Source organism: Aquarana catesbeiana, linkage group LG03 (assembly GCF_042186555.1).
Source record: "Aquarana catesbeiana isolate 2022-GZ linkage group LG03, ASM4218655v1, whole genome shotgun sequence".
In the NCBI taxonomy this organism is placed as follows: domain Eukaryota; kingdom Metazoa; phylum Chordata; class Amphibia; order Anura; family Ranidae; genus Aquarana; species Aquarana catesbeiana.
The window spans coordinates 456,644,428-456,670,569 of record NC_133326.1 but is presented as its reverse complement, the minus strand read 5'-3'; the positions used below and the strand labels follow the sequence as shown (position 1 = coordinate 456,670,569).

Below are 26,142 nucleotides of genomic sequence, written 5' to 3'. Positions count from 1 at the left end.
AGGAGATCACAAAGCTAAGGAGTGTGAGAGCGTAGGTGCTAAGATCGGGGGTCTAAGTTTGGCTGGGCTCCAGAATAGGAAGTCTATGGTGTGACGGGGAACTGTTTGTGTTTCCAGTAGGAGCTAATCTGGCTTAGGGTAATGAGAATAGGCAATAGAGATCTTACCTACCTAATAGTACCACCACATATTAGGAAGCACCAGTCCCCCTTAAGTTTTCAGTCTAAAGGTTATATCTTTAGAGCAGCGGTGACCTTTGGTCCCTCAAAAAAAATCAGATTATTTTAGATTGAAATTGAAGCAGTTGTGTTTTATTGATTGGGATAGGCAGAGACCCAAAGAGGTATAGGAGGCAAGGTAAGAATGTAATTTTAACAATGTTGATTTGACTTAGCCAGGATAGATCATGTTTGGACCGGGTGATTGAGTCCTCTGTTAGCATTTTAAACATAGATGGATAGTTAGCTGAATATAATAGGTCAAAACTGGGGGCCAAGTTGACCCCAGATATGGAATAGAAGGGGAGTTCCAAGAAAAGGAGAAGTGTTTCTGGAGACACTCGATCAAAGAATTTGGAACGGAGATATTCAATGCCATAGATTTTGAGACATTTACTTGTAGGCCCAATGCTATTCCAAATTCTCGCAGCAGTTTAAAAATATTGGGGGTCGAGATAAGGTGAGAGGTACCTTGTAAAGATTCTAGTACCTTGAAAAGATATGGCCAAGTTACCATGTTAAAGGCTTTTTGAAGATCAATGGAGAGCAAAAAACCTTCCTGAGAATTACCTCTATCCTACTGTGATTTGAGCAAGGGCATAATATCAATAGCTCTCCTCATCTGATCAGGGCCCTGTTGCCTTGAGAATGAAGCCCGTCCCGTCCTTGTGAACGTATAGAGCGATAGAGTTAGGCAATCTGTGTTGGTTAGAATTTTGAGGTCATTATTGATCAGAGGAATCGGGCGATAGTTGCTCACATCATTCGTGTCCTTAGCTGGCTTAGGCAGGACTGATATGTAAGCTAAGTTCAGGAATTTGTCTATTGGGGAGCCAGTCCTGAGAGAATTTAAGAACTGCATTAGTTAAGGGGCTACTTTTTGTAGTAAGAAACCAAAAATCGACCCAGGCCAAGAGTGGATCCCAACTTAAGGGATTTAGTAACGTCAAGGGCTTTGAGATCGGTGACAGGTTTTTCAAGTTGAGCGCTATGTTTTAAAGACAAGTTATGGAGAGATATGCCTTGGAGGAAGTCCACCAGCCGTAGATGTAAACATGGGTTGTTAGCGTTGTATAGGTATGAGTAGAAATTATGGAAGCTTTCCATAATGCGTTGGGGGTTTTGTGATAGAGTCCCAGAATTTTGCCTCTCGGGGGATAAGGAAGGAATTTTTTCCCCTGCTGTAGCAAATTGGAGAATGCTTTGCTGGGGGTTTTTTGCCTTCCTCTGGATCAACCGTGGGTGAAGGATTGTGTATATGGGATATTATAATTATTATTATTATTTATTTATTTTTTTGTTTGAACTAGACAGACGTGTGTCTTTTTTGAACCTAACTATGTGACTATGTAATCAGTGAGAAATTTAGGAAAGGACAGGTTTTTTTTGGGGGGGGGTTACACATTATTTTTTACACATTATGACTGCTTCTACCAGTGAATTTCACTGATATAAGAAACCATTTTTACTGAATGAATTTATTCAGTGTTTACTATTGTGGTTAGCCGTGATTGGCCCTGTCTGTACCGTGTGATCAATGTGACCAATGACAGAGATCAGCACAAAAAGCCATTCGTTGTGTACAATTGTCATGTGATCTGCTGTGATTGGTCACAGCAGTCACATGGTACCAGCAGCAGCAGGTACACTGATCAGTCATCCTCTGTCTGGTGGACACAGCAGGTGACAGATCGTGCCGCAGCATGGCCTGCGGGGCACACATGATGCACGTTCCTGGAAGGACATCATATGACGTTCACTTGGAACGGTGAATGTCAGGCCCGGCCCATGGACAAATAACTGGTTAAATACTCATTTATGTGCAGGAAAAACTTAAAAGGTAACTCCACTATTGTGGAGAAAAAAATAGCAAATAAAGAAAAAATAATATAGTGCATATAATTGTGACACAAGTCATATTGTAATTCAATGCTATTAAAAAATTACCTTTCCTTTTCAATCTGCAGCCCCTGTAATCTTCTGAGAATACATTGCAATATGGCTACATGGAGTTGTTCTGTACACAGAATGTGTACTGACCACTCTCCAGAAACATAATTTCTTGCTTGTGTTATTGACCAATTTTCCCAAAAATCTGTTTAAGATACAAGTCAGATTTCAGGCATCCCCTGTAACAAAAATGTAATTTTTGGAGAGATGCTTTCAATAGGAAGAGGTCTAAAGAGATGCAGACCCAGCAGCTTTCCTCATTAGTGCTCTGCCGCTGCACAGCTGACAGTTAATTATGAAACCACTCCCATTAGACTCACTCAGTACAGAGGCACAAAGAAACACAGAGGGATTTCTTCAGAATAACAAAAGGTAGGAATCTGCAAGAAAGGTTGTTATAATCCGTGCAATGTACAGTACATAGATCACCCAGAGGGGAAGTTACTCTTTAAAAAAATTAGGTTACATAGTTACATAGTATGTGAGGTCGAAAAAAGACACAAGTCCATCAAGTCCAAATTATGTGTGTGATTATATGCCAGTATTACCTTGTATATCCCTGTATGTTGTGGTCATTCAGGTGCTTATGTAATAGTTTCTTTAAACTATCGATGCGCCCCGCTGAGATTACCGCCTGTTGAAGGGAATTCCACATCCTTGCCGCTCTTACAGTAAAGAACCCTCTACGTAGTTTAAAGTTGAACCTCTTTTCTTATCATTTTAATGAGTGGCCATGAGTCTTGATAAACTCCCTTCCACAAAAAAGTTTTATCCCTATTGTGGGGTCACCAGTAGGGATGAGCCGAACACCCCCCTGTTCGGTTCGCACCAGAACATGCGAACAGGAAAAAAGTTCGTTCGAACACGCGAACACCGTTAAAGTCTATGGGACACGAACATGAATAATCAAAAGTGCTAATTTTAAAGGCTAATATGCAAGTTATTGTCATAAAAAGTGTTTGGGGACCTGGGTCCTGCCCCAGGGGACATGGATCAATGCAAAAAAAAGTTTTAAAAACGGACGTTTTTTCAGGAGCAGTGATTTTAATAATGCTTAAAGTCAAACAATAAAAGTGTAATATCCCTTTAAATTTCGTACCTGGGGGGTGTCTATAGTATGCCTGTAAAGGGGCGCATGTTTCCTGTGTTTAGAACAGTCTGACAGCAAAATTACATTTTGAAGGAAAAAACTCATTTAAAACTACCCGCGGCTATTGCATTGCCGACAATACACATAGAAGTTCATTGATAAAAACGGCATGGGAATTCCCCAAAGGGGAACCCCGAACCAAAATTAAAAAAAAAAATGACGTGGGAGTCCCCCTAAATTCCATACCAGGCCCTTCAGGTCTGGTATGGATATTAAGGGGAACCCCGGCCAAAATTTAAAAAAAAAAATGACGTGGGGTTCCCCCTAAATTCCATACCAGACCCTTCAGGTCTGGTATGGATTTTAAGGGGAACCCCGCGCCAAAAAAAAAAAAAAAAAACGGCGTGGGGTCCCCCCAAAAATCCATACCAGACCCTTATCCGAGCACGCAACCTGGCAGGCCGCAGGAAAAGAGGGGGGGACGAGAGTGCGGCCCCCCCCCTGAACCGTACCAGGCCACATGCCCTCAACATTGGGAGGGTGCTTTGGGGTAGCCCCCCAAAACACCTTGTCCCCATGTTGATGAGGACAAGGGCCTCATCCCCACAACCCTGGCCGGTGGTTGTGGGGGTCTGTGGGCGGGGGGCTTATCAGAATCTGGAAGCCCCCTTTAACAAGGGGACCCCCAGATCCCGGCCCCCCCCCTGTGTGAAATGGTAAGGGGGTACAAAAGTACCCCTACCATTTCACTAAAAAACTGTCAAAAATGTTAAAAATGACAAGAGACAGTTTTTGACAATTCCTTTATTTAAATACTTCTTCTTTCTTCTATCTTCCTTCATCTTCTGGTTCTTCTGGTTCTTCTGGCTCTTCTGGTTCTTCCTCCGGCGTTCTCGTCCAGCATCTCCTCCGCGGCGTCTTCTATCTTCTTCTCCTCGGGCCGCTCCGCACCCATGGCATGGGGGGAGGCTCCCGCTCTTCTCTTCTTCTTCATCTTCTTCTCTTCTTCTCTTCTTCTCTTCTTCTCTTCTTCATTTTCTTCTCCGGGCCGCTCCGCATCCATGCTGGCATGGAGGGAGGCTCCCGCTGTGTGACGGCGCTCCTCGTCTGACAGTTCTTAAATAACGGGGGGCGGGGCCACCCGGTGACCCCGCCCCCTCTGACGCATGGGACATGACGGGACTTCCCTGTGGCATTCCCCGTGACGTCACAGGGAAGTCCCGTCAAGTCACCGTGCGTCAGAGGGGGGCGGGGTCACTGGGTGGCCCCGCCCCCCGTTATTTAAGAACTGTCAGACGAGGAGCGCCGTCACACAGCGGGAGCCTCCCTCCATGCTAGCATGTGTGAGGAGCGGCCGGAGAAGAAAATGAAGAAGAGAAGAAAAGAAGAAGAGAAGAAGAGAAGAGCGGGAGCCTCCCCCCATGCCATGGGTGCGGAGCGGCCCGAGGAGAAGAAGATAGAAGACGCCGCGGAGGAGATGCTGGACGAGAACGCCGGAGGAAGAACCAGAAGAGCCAGAAGAACCAGAAGATGAAGGAAGATAGAAGAAAGAAGAAGTATTTAAATAAAGGAATTGTCAAAAACTGTCTCTTGTCATTTTTAACATTTTTGACAGTTTTTTAGTGAAATGGTAGGGGTACTTTTGTACCCCCTTACCATTTCACACAGGGGGGGGCCGGGATCTGGGGGTCCCCTTGTTAAAGGGGGCTTCCAGATTCCGATAAGCCCCCCGCCCGCAGACCCCCACAACCACCGGCCAGGGTTGTGGGGATGAGGCCCTTGTCCTCATCAACATGGGGACAAGGTGTTTTGGGGGGCTACCCCAAAGCACCCTCCCAATGTTGAGGGCATGTGGCCTGGTACGGTTCAGGGGGGGGGGCGCACTCTCGTCCCCCCCTCTTTTCCTGCAGCCTGCCAGGTTGCGTGCTCGGATAAGGGTCTGGTATGGATTTTTGGGGGGACCCCACGCCGTTTTTTTGTTTTTTTTTGGCGCGGGGTTCCCCTTAAAATCCATACCAGACCTGAAGGGTCTGGTATGGAATTTAGGGGGAACCCCACGTCATTTTTTTTTTTTAATTTTGGCCAGGGTTCCCCTTAATATCCATATCAGACTTGAAGGGCCTGGTATGGAATTTAGGGGGACTCCCACGTCATTTTTTTTTTTAAATTTTGGTTCGGGGTTCCCCTTTGGGGAATTCCCATGCCGTTTTTATCAATGAACTTCTATGTGTATTGTCGGCAATGCAATAGCCGCGGGTAGTTTTAAATGAGTTTTTTCCTTCAAAATGTCATTTTGCTGTCAGACTGTTCTAAACACAGGAAACATGCGCCCCTTTACAGGCATACTATAGACACCCCCCAGGTACGAAATTTAAAGGGATATTACACTTTTATTGTTTGACTTTAAGCATTATTAAAATCACTGCTCCTGAAAAAACGGCCGTTTTTAAAACTTTTTTTGCATTGATCCATGTCCCCTGGGGCAGGACCTGGGTCCCCAAACACTTTTTATGACAATAACTTGCATATTAGCCTTTAAAATTAGCACTTTTGATTTCTCCCATAGACTTTTAAAGGGTGTTCCGTGGCATTCGAATTTGCCGCGAACACCCCAAATTGTTCGCTGTTCGGCGAACTTGCGAACAGCCAATGTTCGAGTCGAACATGAGTTCGACTCGAACTCGAAGCTCATCCCTAGTCACCAGTACGGTATTTGTAAATTGAAATCATATCCCCTCTCAAGTGTCTCTTCTCCAGAGAGAATAAGTTCAGTGCTCACAACCTTTCCTCATAACTAATATCCTCCAGACCCTTTATTAGCTTTGTTGTCCTTCTTTGTACTCGCTCCATTTCCAGTACATCCTTCCTGAGGACTGGTGCCCAAAACTGGACGGCATACTCTAGGTCCAGAGTCTTGTAGAGTTGGAGAATTATCGTTTTATCTCTGGATTTAATCCACTTTTTAATGCATGCCAATATTCTGTTTGCTTTGTTAGCAGCAGCGTGGCATTGCATGCCATTGCTGAGCCTATCATCTACTAGGACCCCCAGGTCCTTTTCCATCCTAGATTCCCCCAGAGGTTTCCCCCCCCAATGTATAGATTGCATTCATATTTTTGCCACCCAAATGCATTACTTTACTTTTTTTGCCATGTAGTTGCCCACCCCATTAATTTGTTCAGATCTTTTTGCAAGGTTTCCACATTCTGCAGAGAAGTTATTGCCCTGCTTAGCTTAGTATTGCCGGCAAAAACAGAGATTGAACTGTTTACCCCATTCTCCATGTCATTTATGAACAAATTAAACAGGATTGGTCCCAGCACAGAACCCTGGGGGACCCCTGACCATTCCGAGTACTTCCCATTTATCACCACCCTCTGAACTCACCCTTGAAGCCAGTTTTCAATCCATGTACCCACCCTATGGTCCATGCCAACTGACCTTATTTAGTACAGTAATTTTTTATGGGGAACTGTGTCAAATGCTTTTGCAAAATCCAGATACACCACGTCTACGGGCCTTCCTTTATCTAGATGGCAACTCACCTCCTCATAGAAGGTTAATAGATTGGTTTGGCAAGGAGGATTCTTCATGAATCCATGCTGATTACTGCTAATGATACTGTACTCATTACTAAAATCTTGTATATAGTCCCTTATCACCCCCTCCAAGAGTTTACATACTATTGATGTTGGGCTAACTGGTCTGTAATTCCCAGGGATGTATTTTTGGCCCTTTTTAAATATTGGTGCTACATTGGTTTTTCTCCAATCAGCTGGTACCATTCCAGTCAGTAGACTGTCAGTAAAAATTAGGAACAATGGTCTGGCAATTACTTGACTGAGTTCCCTAAGTACTCTCGGGTGCAAGCCATCTAGTCCCGGTGATTTATTAATGTTAGGTTTCCCAAGTCTAATTTTAATTCTGTCCTCTGTTAACCATGGAGGTGCTTCCTGTGATGTGTCATGAGGATAAACACTGCGGATTTGGTTACTGAAGCCCCCCGATTCCCTTGTTAAGACTGAGGAGAAAAAAAAATTCAATAACTTCGCCATCTCCCCATCCTTTGTAACCAGATGTCTTTCTTCATTTTTTATGGGGCCAATATGGTCTGTCCTCCCTTTTTTACTGTTTACATACTTAAAGAATGTCTTGGGATTTTTTTTGCTCTCCTCCGCTATGTGTCTTTCATGTTCTATCTTAGCCATCCTTATTGCACCCTTACATTTCTTGTTGCATTCTTTATAAAGTCTGAAAGCTGAGGATGATCTCTCAACCTTGTATTTTTTGAAGGCCTTCTCCTTTGCTTTTATATGCATTTTTACATTGGAGTTAAGCCATCCAGGACTTTTGTTCGCTCTTTTAAATGTATTACCCAATAGGATGCATTGGCTAATGCCCTTGTTTAATATGCTCTTAAAGCAAACCCATCTCTCCTCCGTGTTCATTGTTCCTAAGATTTTATGCCAATTTATGCCTTCTAACAAGGTCTGTAGTTTAGGGAAGTTAGCTCTTTTGAAATTCAGTGTCTTTGTATTCCCCTTAAGTTTCCTATTTGCGTTATTTATACTGAAGCCAATTGAGTGGCTTCGCTGTTACCTAAATTGCCCTGTATATCCACATCCGTAATCAGGTCTGTATTGTTGGTAATCAGTAGTTCCAGTAACACTTTATTTCTAGTTGGTGCTTCTACCATCTGACCCATAAAATTGTCCTGCAAGACATTTAGGAACTGGCGAGCCTTAGATGAATGCGTGGTTCCCTCCGCCCAGTCAGTGTCTGGATAATTAAAATCCCCCATTATAATAACACTTCCCATCTTTGCTGCTAATCCAATTTGTGATAGAAGATCTGTCTCCTCTTCCTCCCTCAGGTTAGGGGGCCCATAAAATACTCCCAGTATTATTTTTCCCTTAGCTTCATCCCTTTGGAGCTCTACCCATCCATGATTTTCCCAAAACTGGAGCAGCCAGAACCCTGGACAGCTGTGCATGGCAACCAATCAGCTTCTATCTCTTATTTTTAAAGCTTAACTTGACAAGCTGAAGATGGAATCTGATTCGTTGCTGTTTACTTCTGCTCCAGATTCTGTCTGCTCCAGTTTTGATAAACTCCTACCACAGAATTTTTCTTTGGACATAATTGTATAAATTAAGTCAACAATCAAACTCATGGATTAATAACTAATTTTATATTTGTATTGAACTAACATCTGTTTAGCAAGTAACTATTATTTACCTTGGCATAAAAATCCCCAATTGTCACAAAAGCAAACTTATGCTTATGTTGGCAGAGGTTATCAGTACTCAGTGGACCTCTGTTCATTGTCATGTCGAAAGGCAGTTGAGCAGTTATCTGTACTGTGGCAGACACAAAATACAACTGTCTATCTTAGATGACCATAGGTTCAGACTTAAGAGTCAACCCATGACCACTCTTGTGAAGCTCCCAGATATTGATGTTAGTGTACGGGCAGACTTACAGTACTCCTGCCTCAAAGAAATTTGCAGATATACCTGCTAATAGATACTGAAAACCTTTTTAGCTAATGCTATACAAATTCAGAAACAAGGTGCATTTTTCAGATGACTTATTCTGTGATTGATTTTCTCAGAGCAATTATTCAGAGATACCGGTCTGCATAAATAAAATGTCTACTAAAAGATTCATCTGCAATTTTTGTAGAACACGATTAAAAGAAAAAAGCATATACAGTTATGGAAATCACATAGCATTACTTTCAGGAATGTTTTACATAATAAATCAAATCAGAATTAATATTTACTTAAATTGCACATTAATTTCCCAATAAATAAAACCAGTGCATGGGGTAAGTACAGATTTTTGACGGACTGCTCAGAGGAGATCCCGATATGCCAGTGATTATCTAGGTGTAGCTTATAATTATTATTGCTACTCAATCTGCAATAAAATATTTCTGACTAGAAGAATGAATCACCATTTTCTAGTAGCTAGATCTGTGGAGGCAACAGATTGATAAAACATTTACTGATCATAATATTTTTTTCTGTTTGAACGCAGATGCTTACACAAGGGCTGAAGTTGTGTATACCTGGACCCGAGAACCAGCACAGTCTGTTGTCGTTGCTGAAGATGGCTCTCGGTTAAATCAATACGATCTCCTGGGTCTAAATGTGGCATCTGGAATTGTTCAATCTAGCACAGGTTTGTGAATATTTGTGCTTTGCCTTCACATATTGTATGCTTTACATCCTATTAACTTCCCTTGTCTCACGCAATAGAAGCTGACTTCAGCAGCAGATGAGTTGCTATGGCAACAGAAGAAAATCTAATGATCAATTATTGTCCAATACTATCATTTTCAGGCTTAGTTAATCCTGGTAATGATGCCCTTTTCAACATCTGAAGCAAAACGAAAAGGGCAGATTATAAATAGTAAGGAAAGAAGGAGATTTTGGGTCTGTTTAGATTGCCAGAAATAATTGTCTTTTATTTTAAATTTGAAATTGTTTTTAGAAATGGACTTATAATTCTGTCGCAGCAGTTTTATTGGCAGGTGAAACAAGCATGTGACAGCCAGCCTTCATTAACATAAATAACAAAAGTATATTTCAAGGGGACGCAGCCTAATGTACTGTGATAACCAAAACGAACAGGAGCCCTAATTCACATCTTTGTATCATCTTTGAATGACCTTGAATATGTCACCTTGTCTCTCTTAGTCTCCGGCAGTGAAAACAACTGGTAAGCTCTATTGAATAGGAATATTGTGGCTGGTTTATAAAAGCTGAGAAAAAATGTTGCCCTTAGCAACAAGCAGCTTAGGATGAGCTGTTGTTTTTCTAAAATATGAAAAAAATAAGAAATAAGGAAAAAAAAACACGATGATAGTTCCTATGACAACACAGATTTTTTTTTTTACTTTTTTTATTATCAGGGAAGCACGTACATTTTATGAAACTGACAGCATTGGAACTCTTTTTACTTCCACACAGCCAACAACACTCTGGATAGATGTGAACCTGACTAATGACTGTGTTGAAGAGCAGTCCTTAAAGGGGAATTATTATTATCTCACCCTGCTCCCTTGCCAGCATTAACATCTTAGCCTAGTCTTTTTTCTGTTTTGGGGATCTTCAGCTATCTTGGTTGGCTAGGCTGGAGCGATGCAATGCAAGTACATGCACATGGGAGTTCACTCATTCCAGCATCAAGGTATGCTGAAAATGTACACTGAGCTGTGCATGTGCAGCTCAGTGTATATTCTAAAGTAGATTGTGAAAAGGCAGGCTAGTTTACTCTCTGATCAAGCCCATCAGGGTGAAATGCATTAAACACCTATGGTCATTCAAGTGCAATAAACACCTATGGTGCTAGGCCATCAATGTGCAGCTTCTCCTTGTTTTAGTTGCTGTGTAGCGTTGAGCCAGCAAAAGGTCCTGAAAGCCAGTACCTGACCGATTGCAGAGTAGAGGATTTAATAGAGCTTACATTACTGATCTTTAACAGGCAACTAAGTTTGTTTTACCACATTGTAAATTACCTCTTTTTTGGGACTTTAAGGGCAACCAATACAACAGAGACTACAGTTAAAAGTATTACATTCTTTATTTTTACCTGCAATTTAATTTAAAAAGATATCACATAAAACATTTGTATTGATAGAATTTCTCCAAACATGTTTCAGTATACAACCATAATAGAATATGGAATTTGATGGACTTTAAATATAATCATATATATCATAATAGCACAGTTGTACAATACAAAGGAGTAGTCCCAGCAATTTGCTGCCAAACCCTATAGCCAGCCATATATCTTTGCTTGTGGGTGGTTTGTAAACTGGAGATGTCCAACACGTTTGGAAAATGGTCAACTTATATCTTCTTCAGGGATAAATAATACCACTCTGCAGGGCTTTTTTTTCTCATAAAATAGGTACACGAACTCAACCACAACCCCCCCAAAACCTCCCCCCCCAAACACATACCCTCTAAACCGCATCAAATAGTTGGTGCAGTCAATTTTAAATAACAGTGGGAGGGTCTTAAAGGGGCATTCGTTCGGGGTGCACTGTGTATTGGTATACATACAAATTCCACTGTATAGCAAGTTCAGTCTTTACCTGTCTTAAATCCTGTGGGGGCTTGGATGCACCAGACTACTTTGCAATGCTTCTATGTGCTATCATTTCTTAGTCCACTCAACCAGCACCTAACAGGTAATCAGAAATTGAGATGGGATCTCCTTCCCTTTCTCACCTGCGCTCTTTGATTTGGCCTAACTATACACCGTAAGTCTTCGACTGAAACATCTTTGTTTAGCTTCTACACTTTTCACATATTCAATTTGGAACAAATGTCAAGTATGGTACTCTCTCCCTTTGCCATTTATCCAATGTCCTATATAAACTTGAAATACCAGATTGTTTGTACAATGGGCAGATGATGCTATGGGACCGAGCTGCTGTAGTCCAGCCCCATCATCTTGTAAATCCAATAACCCGTAAGCTACATTCTTTTGAAGTACTCCCTAAACATCTCTTTTATTCATACCTTCAGTTTAAACATTACTTTTCCTCATTATTAATGCTTTTTAAACAGACCAACCACACTTAATAACGTCTATTTAAAATATCCTCCATGAAGACACCAAATTTTTTGTGGAGTCTCATTTATAAATGCGTCGAAATGGGAGCACATTCTTCATCGTACTATTTCCTTACATCAATTGGAAAAAATATGATACTCCTTATGCTGTGTGGTGCACAGCGAGACTACCTATAAAGTCTTAGGGGTTTTGTACCAAAACATTGAGATGCTCCATTGGGGATCCATGGGGGATCTGATGGAGATGCAGCTGTGAGCTAGGTTCATTATATCATATCCTCTGGCAGTGCTCCAGTATTCAGCGTTTTGGTGCTTAAAAAAAAAAACTCTTAGAAACCTATGCGTCCGGCACCCCACATGGGGATTAGGGGCCGGCGCATAGAGATTAGGGGGGTGGCGCCCCTGTGCCACTTATGGACTGACCAACCCTGCTTGGAACCATTCCGAGTTTGATCCTCCCTCCCTTCCATTGGTCTGGTGATAACTGTGCCTCTTTATCTTTTCTTGTTCCTTTTAAAATTGCATACTGTCATAAACTTCTGATGTGTACTTCATGTTTTGTATAATCTACTTTGGCTTGTGGACATTTTAGCATGTAGTGACTGGGGGATAGCAGGTCTCACCCTGGCTCACACATTTGCACTTACTTGATATAAACCTATTTCCATGTTAATGTACAATACATCTTATACATGTTTGTATGGAAGATGACTATTCAGTGTGGCTGTAACTCATTTTATTTTATGAGCTGACTTTTTAATATTTGATGTACATTATATCCTTTCTTATGTATTATCTTTGAAAAATACCCAATAAAAACACAATAAAAAGTATCTAAATTATCATTAATGTAAGGTCTATGTGTGGCAAAATAAAAAGGAAAGTTAAATAAAAATAATAAAGAATGGATTGTGTAGTGCGATAGATTCATAAAAATATTTATGAATGTGAGATGAGAATGTTAACATGAATGTGTAACTGTAAGAACTGGCTGTCAAAACAAAAGAACCTTTTAAAAAAATAAGAAACGAATACAAATATTAAAAAGTGTGAGGGTGAAATTAATTTCATAATATGTAAGGTAAGAATTGAATTTAGTGAAAATAATAAAGTATCATATACAATATGATTAAACAATTCACAGCTTCTTCTATACTATGGGGTCGAATTGCTAAAATTGGAGAGTATTATATTCAGATACCAGTGCTCCAGAGTCAACCTAACAACCCAACCTAGCATAAGAATATATACTGTATATAAACTCAGCATCTAGAACAAATCTGCTAGCTCAGCAGAATGAAATCAGTTACACATTTAAAACCAGCACTTGCCAATAGTATCAGAGAAGTCAATGAGGTGTAACCCCTTAAACCTGAACCAAAAAGCAATGATTGTGGCACTACTGAAGCCGGGGAAGGACCCTAATACCCCTCAAAATTTTCACCCAATATCGTTACTCAATAACGACCTGAAAATCTACACTAAATTGATAGCTAGCAGATTGGTAAATTTCCTTCCATCATTGATTCATCCAGATCAATCTGGTTTTACTAAAAGTCGTCAAACAGCAGATGCGACCAGACGCCTAATTAACCTCATACACATGGCCAACAAAAGAGGAACGCCTTCTCTGCTCCTTGCTTTGGATGCAGAGAAGGCGTTCGATAGGATTCACTGGACCTATCTAGAACAAGTACTAAGCAAATTTGGTTTTTAAGGCCAGATATACCAGGCTATTATGACTTTATATACCAGGCCGTCAGCACAAGTTTATGTATCAGGTACACTATCTACCCCATTCAACATAACAAATGGTACCCGCCAAGGTTGCCCTCTATCCCCTTTGATTTTTAATTTGCTGATGGAATCCTTGGCAACTTACATTCGCCAGCATCCCAAAATTAAAGGGATCACAATTGGAAGTAGAATGCATATCATTAGCCTGTTTGCGGATGACGTCATCCTGATACTTACTGATGTGAAGTCCTCCTTGGCTTCGGTTCACCAAACCCTGCAATTATTTAATGCGTTATCATATTACAAAGTTAATGAAAACAAATCGTATCTATTGGGATTGGGCCTGTCTGACACTATGAAACAACATATCAGTAATAACTTTCCTTACATGTGGAAAGGAAATGGTTTATCATATTTAGGTATTACACTTACATCTACAGTCTCCAATCTAGTTAAAGAAATCTATATTCCATTCCTGAAATCTCTGAGATCCAAACTAGATAAACTGAAGCGGTTCGAACTGTCTTGGACAGGGTGGTTAGCTGCATTCAAAATGCAGATTCTGCCACAATTCTTATATCTATTTAGAACTCTACCCATACCGGTTCCTAAATCCTTCTTCCAGCAAGCACAGTATGAAATAGATAGGTATCTGTGGTTTGGGAAAAAAGCACGATCTGCCTTCAATAAACTTACTAAACTCAAACAAGTGGGGGGGATAGGTCATATAATAATCAAAGATTACCATGTGGCTACCATCTTGGCACAGGTGAAGGATTGGTTCCCTTCCCATAACAATACCCTCTGGACAGAACTAGAGAAGTCTCAAATTAAAGGAGGAAATTTGTACAACTACCTAATAACTAGCCCACACCACTTACCTAAATAATTTTCATATACTCCTACAATTCAAGCTTCTATCGAAGCATGGCAATATCTCCTCAAACATATAACGCTTGAAGGACCTCAAATTCCTTTAAAATTGCCGATCAGTGCTCTGGAATTTATTATACCAGACATATCACTAATTAATTGGGGTCCCAGAGGAGAACTACTACTGGAAGACCTTTTAGTTGGGCCTACAATAAAAACTTTTAGAGCACTACAGATTGAATATGATATTCCAATCTCTGATTATTATAAATACATTCAACTATCCCACCTATTGGATAGAAAGAGCAGCAACCTTCTCACTTACCTACCCTGGCAAATTGTCACCTTTCTTACAAATAAAAGTACAAAAATTAAAGGAACGGCATTGTTCTATAAATTCCTACAGAATAAATATTCCTTCAGTAAAACCACTAATATAGTAGCATGGGAGAGGGACTTTGACAAAAATTATACAGAAGACCAATGGAAGAAAGCCCTCAATATCACATATACCTCTACAAGAAGTGCCAACCTGTGGGAACTGCATCACAAAATACTACTGAGGTGGTATCTTACCCCTTATCATATCTCAAAATTTGCACCAGGAGCTTCACCAGAATGTTGGAGGAAGTGTGGGAAAACGGGTACACTTTTACATGTGCTGTGGTCATGCCCACGTATTCATAGGTTTTGGATGCTTATATTCCAGATAATAGAACAAGTTACAGGTATAAAGACTGCGTGTTCCCCTGGTATGGCACTCCTTTCATTAGAAATTGATTCTATTCCAGCACCGTGGAGGCCATTAGTGTCCCACTTACTTATTGCAGCTAGACTCACTATAGTACGTCACTGGAAAGACACTGATCCACCTCCTATAGCAGAAACCCTACAACTAATAAATACACATAGGATGTATGAAATACAAATCACCTGGAGTCTAGGTAATCAAGAAAATTTTTCTAAAATATGGAATCCCTGGCTAACATGGTATCCACAAAACATGGGTCTCAGATTTTTTGGGGAAAGCTAAATAAAAATACTACAGTCTGATACACATAACCAAGCCTTATATATTAGCTTATTAATGGACATACTATGTTATTATTGGTTTACTTTAGTTAATATTTCTTTTATATCTTCTTTTATTTTTGTCAAGTATAACTCTATTATCAACATGTTGTCCTGAGGAAATAAATTGTAAACAATTAGGGACTATCGTTATTATGATACAACCCACATGAACATGATGATATACTACCAATATCTGTGGCCAAAGAGGGGAAAATAGATCCTGTAGAATTCGGGTGGGGGTGGCTTCCATCTTCCCTGGACACAGCTGGCTCCCATGTGGGGTGTCGGGGGGGCACCTTCTGTACAGACATCTCGAAATGAGGCTAATGATGTTGATGCGAATTATAAGTGTAAGAATATGACTACTCCTATCTCATACGTATTCTGCATGACAACACTTACTGATTGTACTGTACTTGACTATTCTTGTTACCCTTGTTACTCTTATACAAAACTCTAATAAAAACATATTGCAATTAAACCTGAACCAATGTCTTTTACATCCAATAAAGAGCATGCATGCAAATTCAAAATGTCTCTTGCTTCTTTGATTTCTTTTTCACAAGGTGGAGTCTCACTTTTGCAAGATGATATTGCCTTTTCCAGGTGACAATCTCAAAAATTGTCACCTGGAAAGCTTCACGTTAGGCTGTTTGAACACATGCAAATTATCAAAAAAGGTCTAAGGAGACATTTTGATTGTACAAGTGGATTACACAGAAAGGTCATTTGCACTTATTTCAAAGTGAGTACATAGGGGATCATGTTGAGGGTTAAATTGTGATGAAAATATACTACACTATATAGTTTTCTGTTTTTTTGGAGACTATCATCTGGGAAAGCTGATATCATCTTACAAAAGTTAGGTTCCACCTGGTGAAAAAAAAATCAAAGAAGCAAAAGATGTTTTGAACTTTCATGCACGCTCTTTATTAGATATAAAAGACATTGATTCAGGTTTAAGGCGTTACACCTCATTGACTTCTCTGGGGATACTTTTGGCATGTGCTGATTTTAAATGTGCAAATAAAAATGGAGAGTGCAAAATCTAGTGCAGCTGTACATGGTAGGGGAGAGAGAGAGAGAGAGAGAGAGAGAGAGAGAGAGAGAAAGAAAGAAAGAGAGAGAGACTAATGACATTTCAGCAAAAAGCAGCTAAATCTTTTTGAAAATGAAGGGGCCCCAGGCCTCCTAAGGATCCTTTTACACAGGGCATTTTGCTCTGTTCAGCAGGGAATCCATGAACAGAACCCTGTTGAACCAGAGCTGAACAGAGAGGATTTCAATTTTGTGATATGTGTGCCTGATAAAGTTTGAGTCTTCATTTTAACAACAGACTGTGGCGGACCTGTGATGGCTCTATGGGCAGCCAGATGTAAATAGATTGAGTCAGACTTGTGTTGTCTGTTTACATCAGGCTGCCTCCGATCCATAGGTCTTGAAAAACAGAAGAGGATGCAGTCCTTTTCAAGTTTTTTGATGTATAGTACTTGGATGGACTCAGAGGTAGGCAGATGTAAATGAACACAAGTCTGTGTACATCTACCTGCCCGTAGAGCTGCATGTAGCTTCCAGTTTGGCCCACCTGTAAAATTGATAGGCTGACCTGATCAGAAAGCCCATGTCAAAGGGGTCTTATTGTCATTTAAATATGAAAGAAAAAAAAATAAAGTTTTTTTTGTGGCCATTGATTCTCTTCAGCACAACATTGCTATCAATGATGTGTGTTGGTGAGAAATAACACTCCCTCATTTTAAAGGATGCCCTAACTTTTGGTGTACTTACACTTTTTAGTCCTTCTCCTTTCTCCTATTCCTTCACCTAATCCTTGCAACATTTGTCCCCCAGTTTTAATTCACTTCAGTAGGAAGTTATGAGTCAAAAAAATATAAAAAAAAAAAACAACTGGCTCCTTTTTTTAATTAATTAATTTATTTTTTCACTAATCAGTTGTTGGATATTGAGACCCCTTGACATCATAATGGGTTTCTATCTGAAAAATCACTCTCTTTCTTGTAAGTTCCACAGTTTTGGTTGAACTTTAATTTAAATAAATACATAACTGTATGTGGTACATGGAGATTTAAATCTGCTTTATTAGTGGCTTGTTGAAAGGTGAAAAACATGTTAGGAAGAAACTTTGTCCACCAAAGTACATTAGATTAAGATACAGTAATCTGTAACATTTTTCATGACTTCCACCTTTGGCACCAATCTCCTTATACTACAGATTTTATGTAACTCCAGCATTTTTCACTGGCTAGTGGTCATGAAATATGTGTTTCTGTTGCCATTTACAATTCTGCTCACAGTGCATATCTTTCCTGCTCAACAGACCATGCAGCATTTTCCAGTGTGAGCAGCATTCACATAAAAGTGACTAAGTCAATGGCAGCCACATTTACACCTGACAGATTTGAGATCTTTGGCTTTAACCTGTCATTGGCACGTTGGATGAGAACATGAAAGTGTTTTATCAACAGCAAAAAAAATGTTTTTTGCTGGCTGGCTGAGACAGATAAAAAGTGAATGGTGGAAATATACATTACTTCATTCTTGCAGTATGAAATATTATAAATCTTAGTTTTCTCAATCTGCTGCCAAGTACCCATATAGACATGCCCAATTATGTCTATCTTTTCCTCATTTTTAAACTTTTGATTTTTTTCCATGTTATTTCTATATTTTTACAATTATTTGAATCATAAAAAAAACTCTGATTCTCATTGATGTGAATCTTGCCTTGACTATGTTACATAGCTTCTGTCAAAAAAAGGAAGAGGGGAAACCTGTTTTATGCCATTATAATGACACCTACTTACCTGTACTGTAAACCCTCTCTCTGTGCAGTTAGTCCTTGGTTAAAATGGAACTTTATGCACAAAGCTCAGTGCCCAGTTGAAACACAAACATGTTACAAATAGATCGCATAATAAATGGTTTGTGGACACTTCACCATCACACCTATAAAAGCTTGTAGAACATCCCATTCCAATACCATGGGCGTTGATATAGAGTTGTCCCCTTCCAAAGCTATAACTACCTCTACTCTTCTGGGAAGGCTTACCACAAGATTTTAAAGTGCACTTGGGGAAATTTGTGCTCGTTTAGCCAATTTAGCATTTTGTGATGTCAGGTACTAATGTTGGACAAGAAGAGCTGGCTCGCAAGAGACGTATCAATTCACCCCAAAAGTGATCAGTATTGTTGGGGTCAGGTCTGTGTGCAGGTCACTCAAGGTTCTTCAGAGTGGTTAAACTAGGGGGGTTATTTACGAAAGGCAAATCCACTTTGCACTACAAGTGCAAACTACAAGTGCCATGTGCACTTGAAATTGCACTGAAAGTGCACTTGGAAGTGCATTCACTGTAGATCCAAGGGGGACATGCAAGGAAAGTAAAAAACAGCATTTTAGCTTGCACATGATTGGATAATAAAATCAGCAGAGCTTCCCCTCATTTCAGATCTACCCCTCAGATTTACAGCGACTGCACTTCCAAGTGCACTTGTTTTGCACTTGTAGTGCAAAGTGGATTTGAAGACAATTAGTCTCTTCTGCATGCATATTTGCTAACTGCTGACAGCAGTATAGAACATAGTGAGTAGGATTGGTAACTTATCAATATATGGTTCAATAAAGGTGTTCAGTAAAAGGTTTGTAGGGGTGCTTTCAATGGTTAATGTTTATTATTGTGGTTTAAAACAGAACAAGAGGCAAAACTTTTTTCCTTTTTGGTTAGTGTAACCTATTTTTTTTTTTTTAGTTTTTCTTTTGCTTTCTGCATCCCATTGGGGAGATTTCCCTTCACTTATACCCAAAACAAACAATGGGGGGAAAGAGAACTTGGGACTTTAAATGGGACGTGAGGGAAAGTTTGCGCCTCCATCCCTATATCATGAAAAAGAGGGGGGAGGTTGGGACTTTAATTGAGGTGCACATGATGAAACCCGAACACATTCACAGAGGTGCAAACATATGTATGTTTATTGGGGACCAATGATCAACATGGCATAAAAACACATAGCATACATTTGGTATAAAAAATGATCGCATATAGACAATAAATATATGTATATACAACAACATGGCATGGGTAGGTACAATTATGCATCATGATCCCCCAAACAAGGTGAAAGTCAGGTGAAGTAAAAAAACACTTTTGGAAATTGGTCAATGTATGGTTGATGCATCAAGGTAGGCCCGACGCGTTTCATGGACTTTGATCCACTCTTCAGGAGCCAGATGAATCTGAATTCTATAAAAAATATATGAAAGGCAATATAGTTTTGTTTGTCTGACATAATCAACAAGAGGGGGGAGGGGAAAAAAAAAAACAAAAAGGAAATTTGGACATAATGGGCCATGCCTAAAAATAACTCACATGATAGCCAAAACTGTGACCGTGCGACAAAGAAAGCCAGGGGTGAGCTATGGAGCCTGGCCTGGGAGCTGAGAAGGGGACCTCAACAAGGAACCACACACACCAACACCCCGCAATTGGAGGGGACTTCTATAATGTAAAATGCTTTCTTTGGTCCAGGTCCCAGTTTTGGCTATCATGTGAGTTATTTTTAGGCATAGCCCATTATGTCCAAATTTCCTTTTTGTTTCCCCCCCCCCCCCTCTTCTTGTTGATTTTGTCAGACAAACAAAACTATATTGCCTTTCATATATTTTTTATAGAATTTAGATGCATCTGGCTCCTGAAGAGTGGATCAAAGTCCATGAAACGCGTCGGGCCTACCTTGATGCATCAAACATACATTGACGAATTTCCAGATGTTTTTTACTTCACCTGACTTTCACCTTGTTTGGGGGATCATGATGCATAATTGTACCTACCCATGCCATGTTGTTGTATATACATATATTTATTGTCTATATGCGATCCTTTTTTATACCAAATGTATGCTATGCATTTTTATGCCATGTTGATCATTGGTCCCCAATAAACATACATATGTTTGTACCTCTGTGAATGTGTTCGGGTTCCATCATGCGCACCTCAATTAAAGTCCCAACCTCCCCCCTCTTTTTCTTATACCCAAAACAGGAAGTAAAAGGGAATACCTCTGAAGTGAATAAATCCCTTTTTTCACCAGGGTCAGCAGATCTAGTGTCCCCATTAGAAGATTTATCCTCTATTTCTCTTCATGTGAAAATGCAACATTTGGGATTTTCTTTTAGTTTTTATGAAAATGGTAAACAGGACAAAATTCGAGGGTGGCGTAAACAACTTTTTTGCTATGCCATGTTGCTGGCAAAACTTCTTAAGCACTACTGGCACTGTTATAGCTTGTCCCAACTCCTGTGACAGTCACCCTAATAATAACAAGAAAATGAAACTAATGTGGGTTAAAAAATAAATAATATACCAACTATTATCAAGAATACAATATTTTGCATGTTTGTTATCCTTTAAGTGTTATGCCCCGTACACACGGTCAGATTTTCCGATGGAAAATGTCCGATCGGAGCGTGTTGTCGGAAATTCCGACCGTGTGTGGGCATCATCGGACATTTTCCATCGGATTTTCCGACACACAAAGTTGGACAGCAGGAGATAAAATTTTCCGACAACAAAATCCGATCGCGTCAATTCCGACCGTGTGTGGCCTGTTCCGATGCACAAAGTGCCACGCATGCTCAGAAGAAATTCAGAGACGGGACAGCCCGTTCTGGTAAACTTAGCGTTCGCAATGGATACAGCACTTTCGTCACGCTGCAATGTTAAAAATGGTTTAATACAGCGCACTCTCTTCTTCTTTATAATGTGACAAGAATTAAGTAGTTTTGCTGCTCATATTCACACACACTTCTCACAAACTTATTTCGTTACTATTTATCTGGATTCCCTCAATATATTTTGATTTCTCACATCTGACAACATTTTTTTTATATTTTATTTTTTTTTTTGTCTTTATTGTAGATTTTTTTTTGTGTTTCTCTTTTTTTTTTTTTTTTTTTTGGTGATTTTGATTTGTACTCCCAAAAATGTTTGTGTGTGTTTTTTGTGACAAGTTCCCACAACACCATTGATATGTTGTTCTATTTAATCTGTAGGATATTGTTTGGTGTTGTTGTCCCTTGCTAATTTCACATTGTACTTTAGAAATGTACCTGAATCGTCACCAACAAACTGTCCTTTTTGGATGAAAACACACACAGGAGAGTAGAATTTACCTAAAAAATGTTATTAAGGACTCACAACTAAACAAAGAGGGAGGCAACGCTGGAGAAACTGCAGAAGTGGGTGAAGCCTTGGACCCCCAGGGCAGACATCAATTATTTAAAAGCAAAATTGGTGGCCTGAGGAGTCCTTATCTATGGGAGTGCAGTCTGGTCCAGAAGTCCCAGAGATCCGGAAAGCAGCAGATGACATCTGTGTCCCCAGGCTGTGGTCATACGAGAGACTGCATCTTCTGTCAGACCAGACTGAACCCAGGGTCATCACTCTTTGGTCTTCTTTCCATGCTTCCTTCCACGCTGTGGCTGTGGTGGTGGAGTTGTGGCAGCAGAAGGAGGAGGAGGAGGATCGTCGATCTCAATGACATCCGTCTTGGGTGTTAGTTCCCCACTCAACCCCTTACGTAGGACTTTATAAATCAGGTCCTCAGAGAGCTTGCGTTGACCCTCCTGCATGCCCTGCAATTTTGTGGCAGCCATGCAGGCAAAGGCCTCTTCAGGACTGGGGAAGGCTCTGAGGGACGCAGAAGCCTCCTGGATCAGCCTGTACGCTGAATCCTGCACGGGACTCGGAGTCGTCTTCCTGGCTCGTATATGTGGCAGGCGGAGGGGAGGGACCTGAGACTCAGTCAGGCTGCGACTGGTCCCAGGCTTCTCTTGGCTGACACTTAGCCCCGCCTCCTCCTGGCTGCCACTAATCCCCGCCTCCACCTGACTGCCACATTCCACAACCTCCTCCTGGCTGAGGTCTTCCTGTGTATGAAAAAGGGACATAGTTTGAGATTTTTAGTCATCAATCACACACAATTTTCACCTCCTGACTGCTGCAAATTCAATGTTAACAAATATAACAGACTATCCTTCTGAGCCCAGCAGTTTTCATTCTTGTCCCAATTTTGGGTGCCCACTACTGTCTATTGATATGTAAAACACTTTTTTTTATCAGCAATTATTGATTAATAATAACATATAGTAAACATCATTTATTTATTGTCCTGAAATCTGTAGAAGAATGCTATACCTGACTCCAGCTGGGCTCCTCCACTTCTTTCTGGCTGGAAGGCCCAGGTTGGACATCGGAAGCCTCATCTGGGGTGGAAGGAAGATTGGAAGGAAGAGTGGAGAGGGATTCCCTGACTTCAGTCTGGTCTGACAGAAATCGCAGTCTCTCGTAGTACCACAGCCTGGGGACATAAACGTCATCTGCTGCAGCTCCGGATCTCTGGGAATCCGTGACCTTCTTGCGCTCCCTAAGATATGTGCTCCTCAGGCCACCAATTTTGGCTTTTAAATAGGGGATGGTTGCCGTGGGGACCACCGGCGTCACCAACTCCAGCAGTTTCTCCAGTGCTGCCTGCCTCTTCTGTTTGTGGTTATAGTGGGGGGTGTCTCACTTGCCACAGACAGGGCAGCTCCCTGTACTTGTCTATGAACAGGGGCAGGAAATTGTGGTCGTTGAACCCATCCATTTTCTCTGCAATACACAACACAATACAAACCCTAATGTCAGGCCAAACTCCCCTAATCTTGTTACAATATAGGCTTCCATTTCGAAGCAGTATAGGCCCAAGTTTAGATCCTACCTTCGTTAGCACGATCGGTGTCTCTGATGCTCCTTCCTCCGCTCACAGATCGTACGTAAGACAAACGTGTGTTACGCTTTATACACACTGCGCATGTGTATAACTCCGCCCGCCCCCGACGTTCTTTCTAGTCTATTCCCCGCCCCTTTTCGTTCGGCGCAGTGGGGGGAAGAGCACATGGCGGATAGACAGCATGATCGTGATAATTGGAGCAACGAGGAGGAGGAGGAGGAAAGGCCGGAGCCTGAAACGTCCTGATCCAGAAGGAGATTAAAGGACTCAAATATGTCCTTTGGGGAGATGTTGGAGATGGTGGACATCCTGAAGAAGGCCGACTATGATGGAAAGTATGGGCCTTACCCCAACCCCAATGTCTGAAAGGCCAAGATCATGGCGAAAGTGGTCAGGAGTCTGCAGGAGTCTGTCGGGGTACGACGATCGAAAGATCAGCTCAGGAATCGCTGGTCGGACCTGAAATTACGAGAACATGAGCAGTACAGAAAGATCCGGAGAGTGCTGCAAAAAAGTAAGTAGTTGTGCTGTGTTCCTATTCTTTATGTTTATTACGTTCGTGCTGCTCCATGTGCTTTTAGGAACTGTTGTACAGTTTAAAATGGCAACTTTCATGTTCATGGGCACATTATTCGTTTGGATCACACATTTTTCTTTCGGACTATAAAATACCATTGTTTAGCCCATATGCATTTGGCCAGCATTTTGAGGCCCTATACTTGTCTTCAAAGAATTGGGTTGTGTAGATGGCTTTGTTACTAGAATGAAATGCAAACTAGATTGTGTGTAAGAAGAGGACACTGATCAGCTGTTTTCACATCTGGACACTGGAGCACTAGTGTGGGACCCCAGAACACCATTTTTATTAGGGGGGCCACACAGGTGCTCCAGTGTATACTATAGGGGGGCTACATCTGTGAAGCTTGTACCAAACAGGTAAAGTATTGCAGCTTGACAAAGGCCAATAAAAAATATACATCTTGGAACTCGGCTAAAATAGACAATTGTACCCCACTTCCAAGCAATGTTTCCTATTTCTAGTTCTGCCATCAAATATCTGTGTGCTAATTCTACCATTTTTGTTTTACATAGGGGAGAAAAGACTCGGAGGACACCCCTCATCCCAGGAGAACACAGACCCCCCACCTCTGGAAGAAGGTGAAATACCAACAACCCAAGAAGAAGAGCAGGAGGAAGAAGAAGATGTGGTGGAGATTGGCACCACAACAGGTGAGTGTCTGCGACCACAGGCTCAGGTAAACGAGATGGATGGTGGCAGATTTTTGAGACCTTTTTTTTTTTTCTTTATCTCTTTTTAGGTGATCGTGATGTGAGGGATAGAGAACGCTTTACTTCTGAAAGTGCCCAGATCCTGATCGGGGAGATCATGGGGTGTAATGCCGAACTGCAAAACATCCATCAAAAAATCAATGATGTTATTATAAAAAATAATAACATCATTGATGTTTTGGGGCGAATTTAAACCCCACAAAATCACTTGTTTTATTGTGGTCCAATCTTTTAAAATTTTTTGCAATGTTTTGAAAAGCCAAATTTGGAGGATGCACACAGTGTGCCAACATGTGCTACCTGCCATCACGGGAGATCAATGGACGCGTTTTGGGGGTGCAACCCCTTCCTCAATTATAAAGTAGCGTTGAGGAAGGGCTTGCTCCCCCAAAACATGTCCCTTGATCCCCCCTGATGGCAGATAGCACATGTTGACATTCGTAAATTTGTGTGCATCTCCCAAATTTGGCTTTTCCAGGGGTGATTTCCCCCCATCTGAACGCTATATCAAACCCAGTTCCTAAATACTGATGTCTGATATAGCCTTCAACTTTTACATAATGTGAACTTTGTAAGTTCAAGTTTTTTGGCTTTCTTGTTGGTTTTACACAGGCCTGTTTTATCTGAAATGGATATTTCGATTTTTGATAATGCTACTGCAAAAATTGTTATACAACAAACATGTTGGTTTGTTTTAAAAACCTTTGGTAAATGCACATGTGATTGTGCAGGTATAAAAAAGTGGCTTACTCAAGAATGTGTGGATTATTGTCTCAACACTACAACACTTTTGGGGTGATGTAATAGCTGTTTTATGCAAAAGTGGTGGTTATTTCCTAAGGGCAAATACACTTTGCACTACAAGTGCAGGTTCAGTGCAGTTGCAAGTGCACTTGGAGTGAAATGTGTTTTTGCATTTAGGAAATACCAGCCAACAGTGCTTTGTATAATAAGGTTACACAATCACGACATTTTCTGGACTCCACACATTTCTGTCAGGGTCAGCTAAAACAAACACAAGCAGTAAATGTCCACAAAGAATTTTTTTTTTTTTTTTTATTTGAAAAAGGCTTCACATATTGTCTGGCATATTGATAGCCCCCCTACCCGCAAAGAACTCCAGGTATCGTAACCGGACATCACGGGCACTCAGGAAGGGCAAGCCAGGACGGCCACTTTCAAGCGCCGTCAGTGTTGTTGGATGTAGGATTCCGGCCTCTGGCCCAACTGAGCCAGCATAGTTGGCAGAATGTTTTCTTAAAAAATTATGGAGAACACAGCACGCAAGTATTATATGGTTCAGTTTATACTCCGCCATATGGATTGGTGTCAGAAATAGTCGGAACCGGCTGGCCAGGATTCCAAATGTGTTCTCCACCACTCTTCGGGCTCTGGCCAGCCGGTAATTAAAAACCCTCTGTTCCGGGGTGAGGGTCCTCATCGGGAATGGCCGCATCAGGTGGTCCCCCAGCGCAAACGCTTCATCAGCAACGAACACAAATGGGAGACCTTCCACATTGTCCTCTGGAGTTGGCAA

At 41.0% G+C, this 26,142-nt stretch overlaps 1 protein-coding gene across 2 annotated transcripts in view; it reads left to right on the top strand.

Annotated features, from left to right (window-relative positions):
• Nucleotides 1-26,142, top strand: part of GABRA1 (gamma-aminobutyric acid type A receptor subunit alpha1) — a 415,182-nt gene that overhangs the window by 249,013 nt on the left and 140,027 nt on the right. For both annotated transcript variants that reach the window (XM_073620840.1, XM_073620839.1), the window contains exon 7: nucleotides 9,301-9,444. In XM_073620840.1, the coding sequence (XP_073476941.1) occupies nucleotides 9,301-9,444 (144 nt within the window). The remainder of the gene's footprint in view (nucleotides 1-9,300; nucleotides 9,445-26,142) is intronic.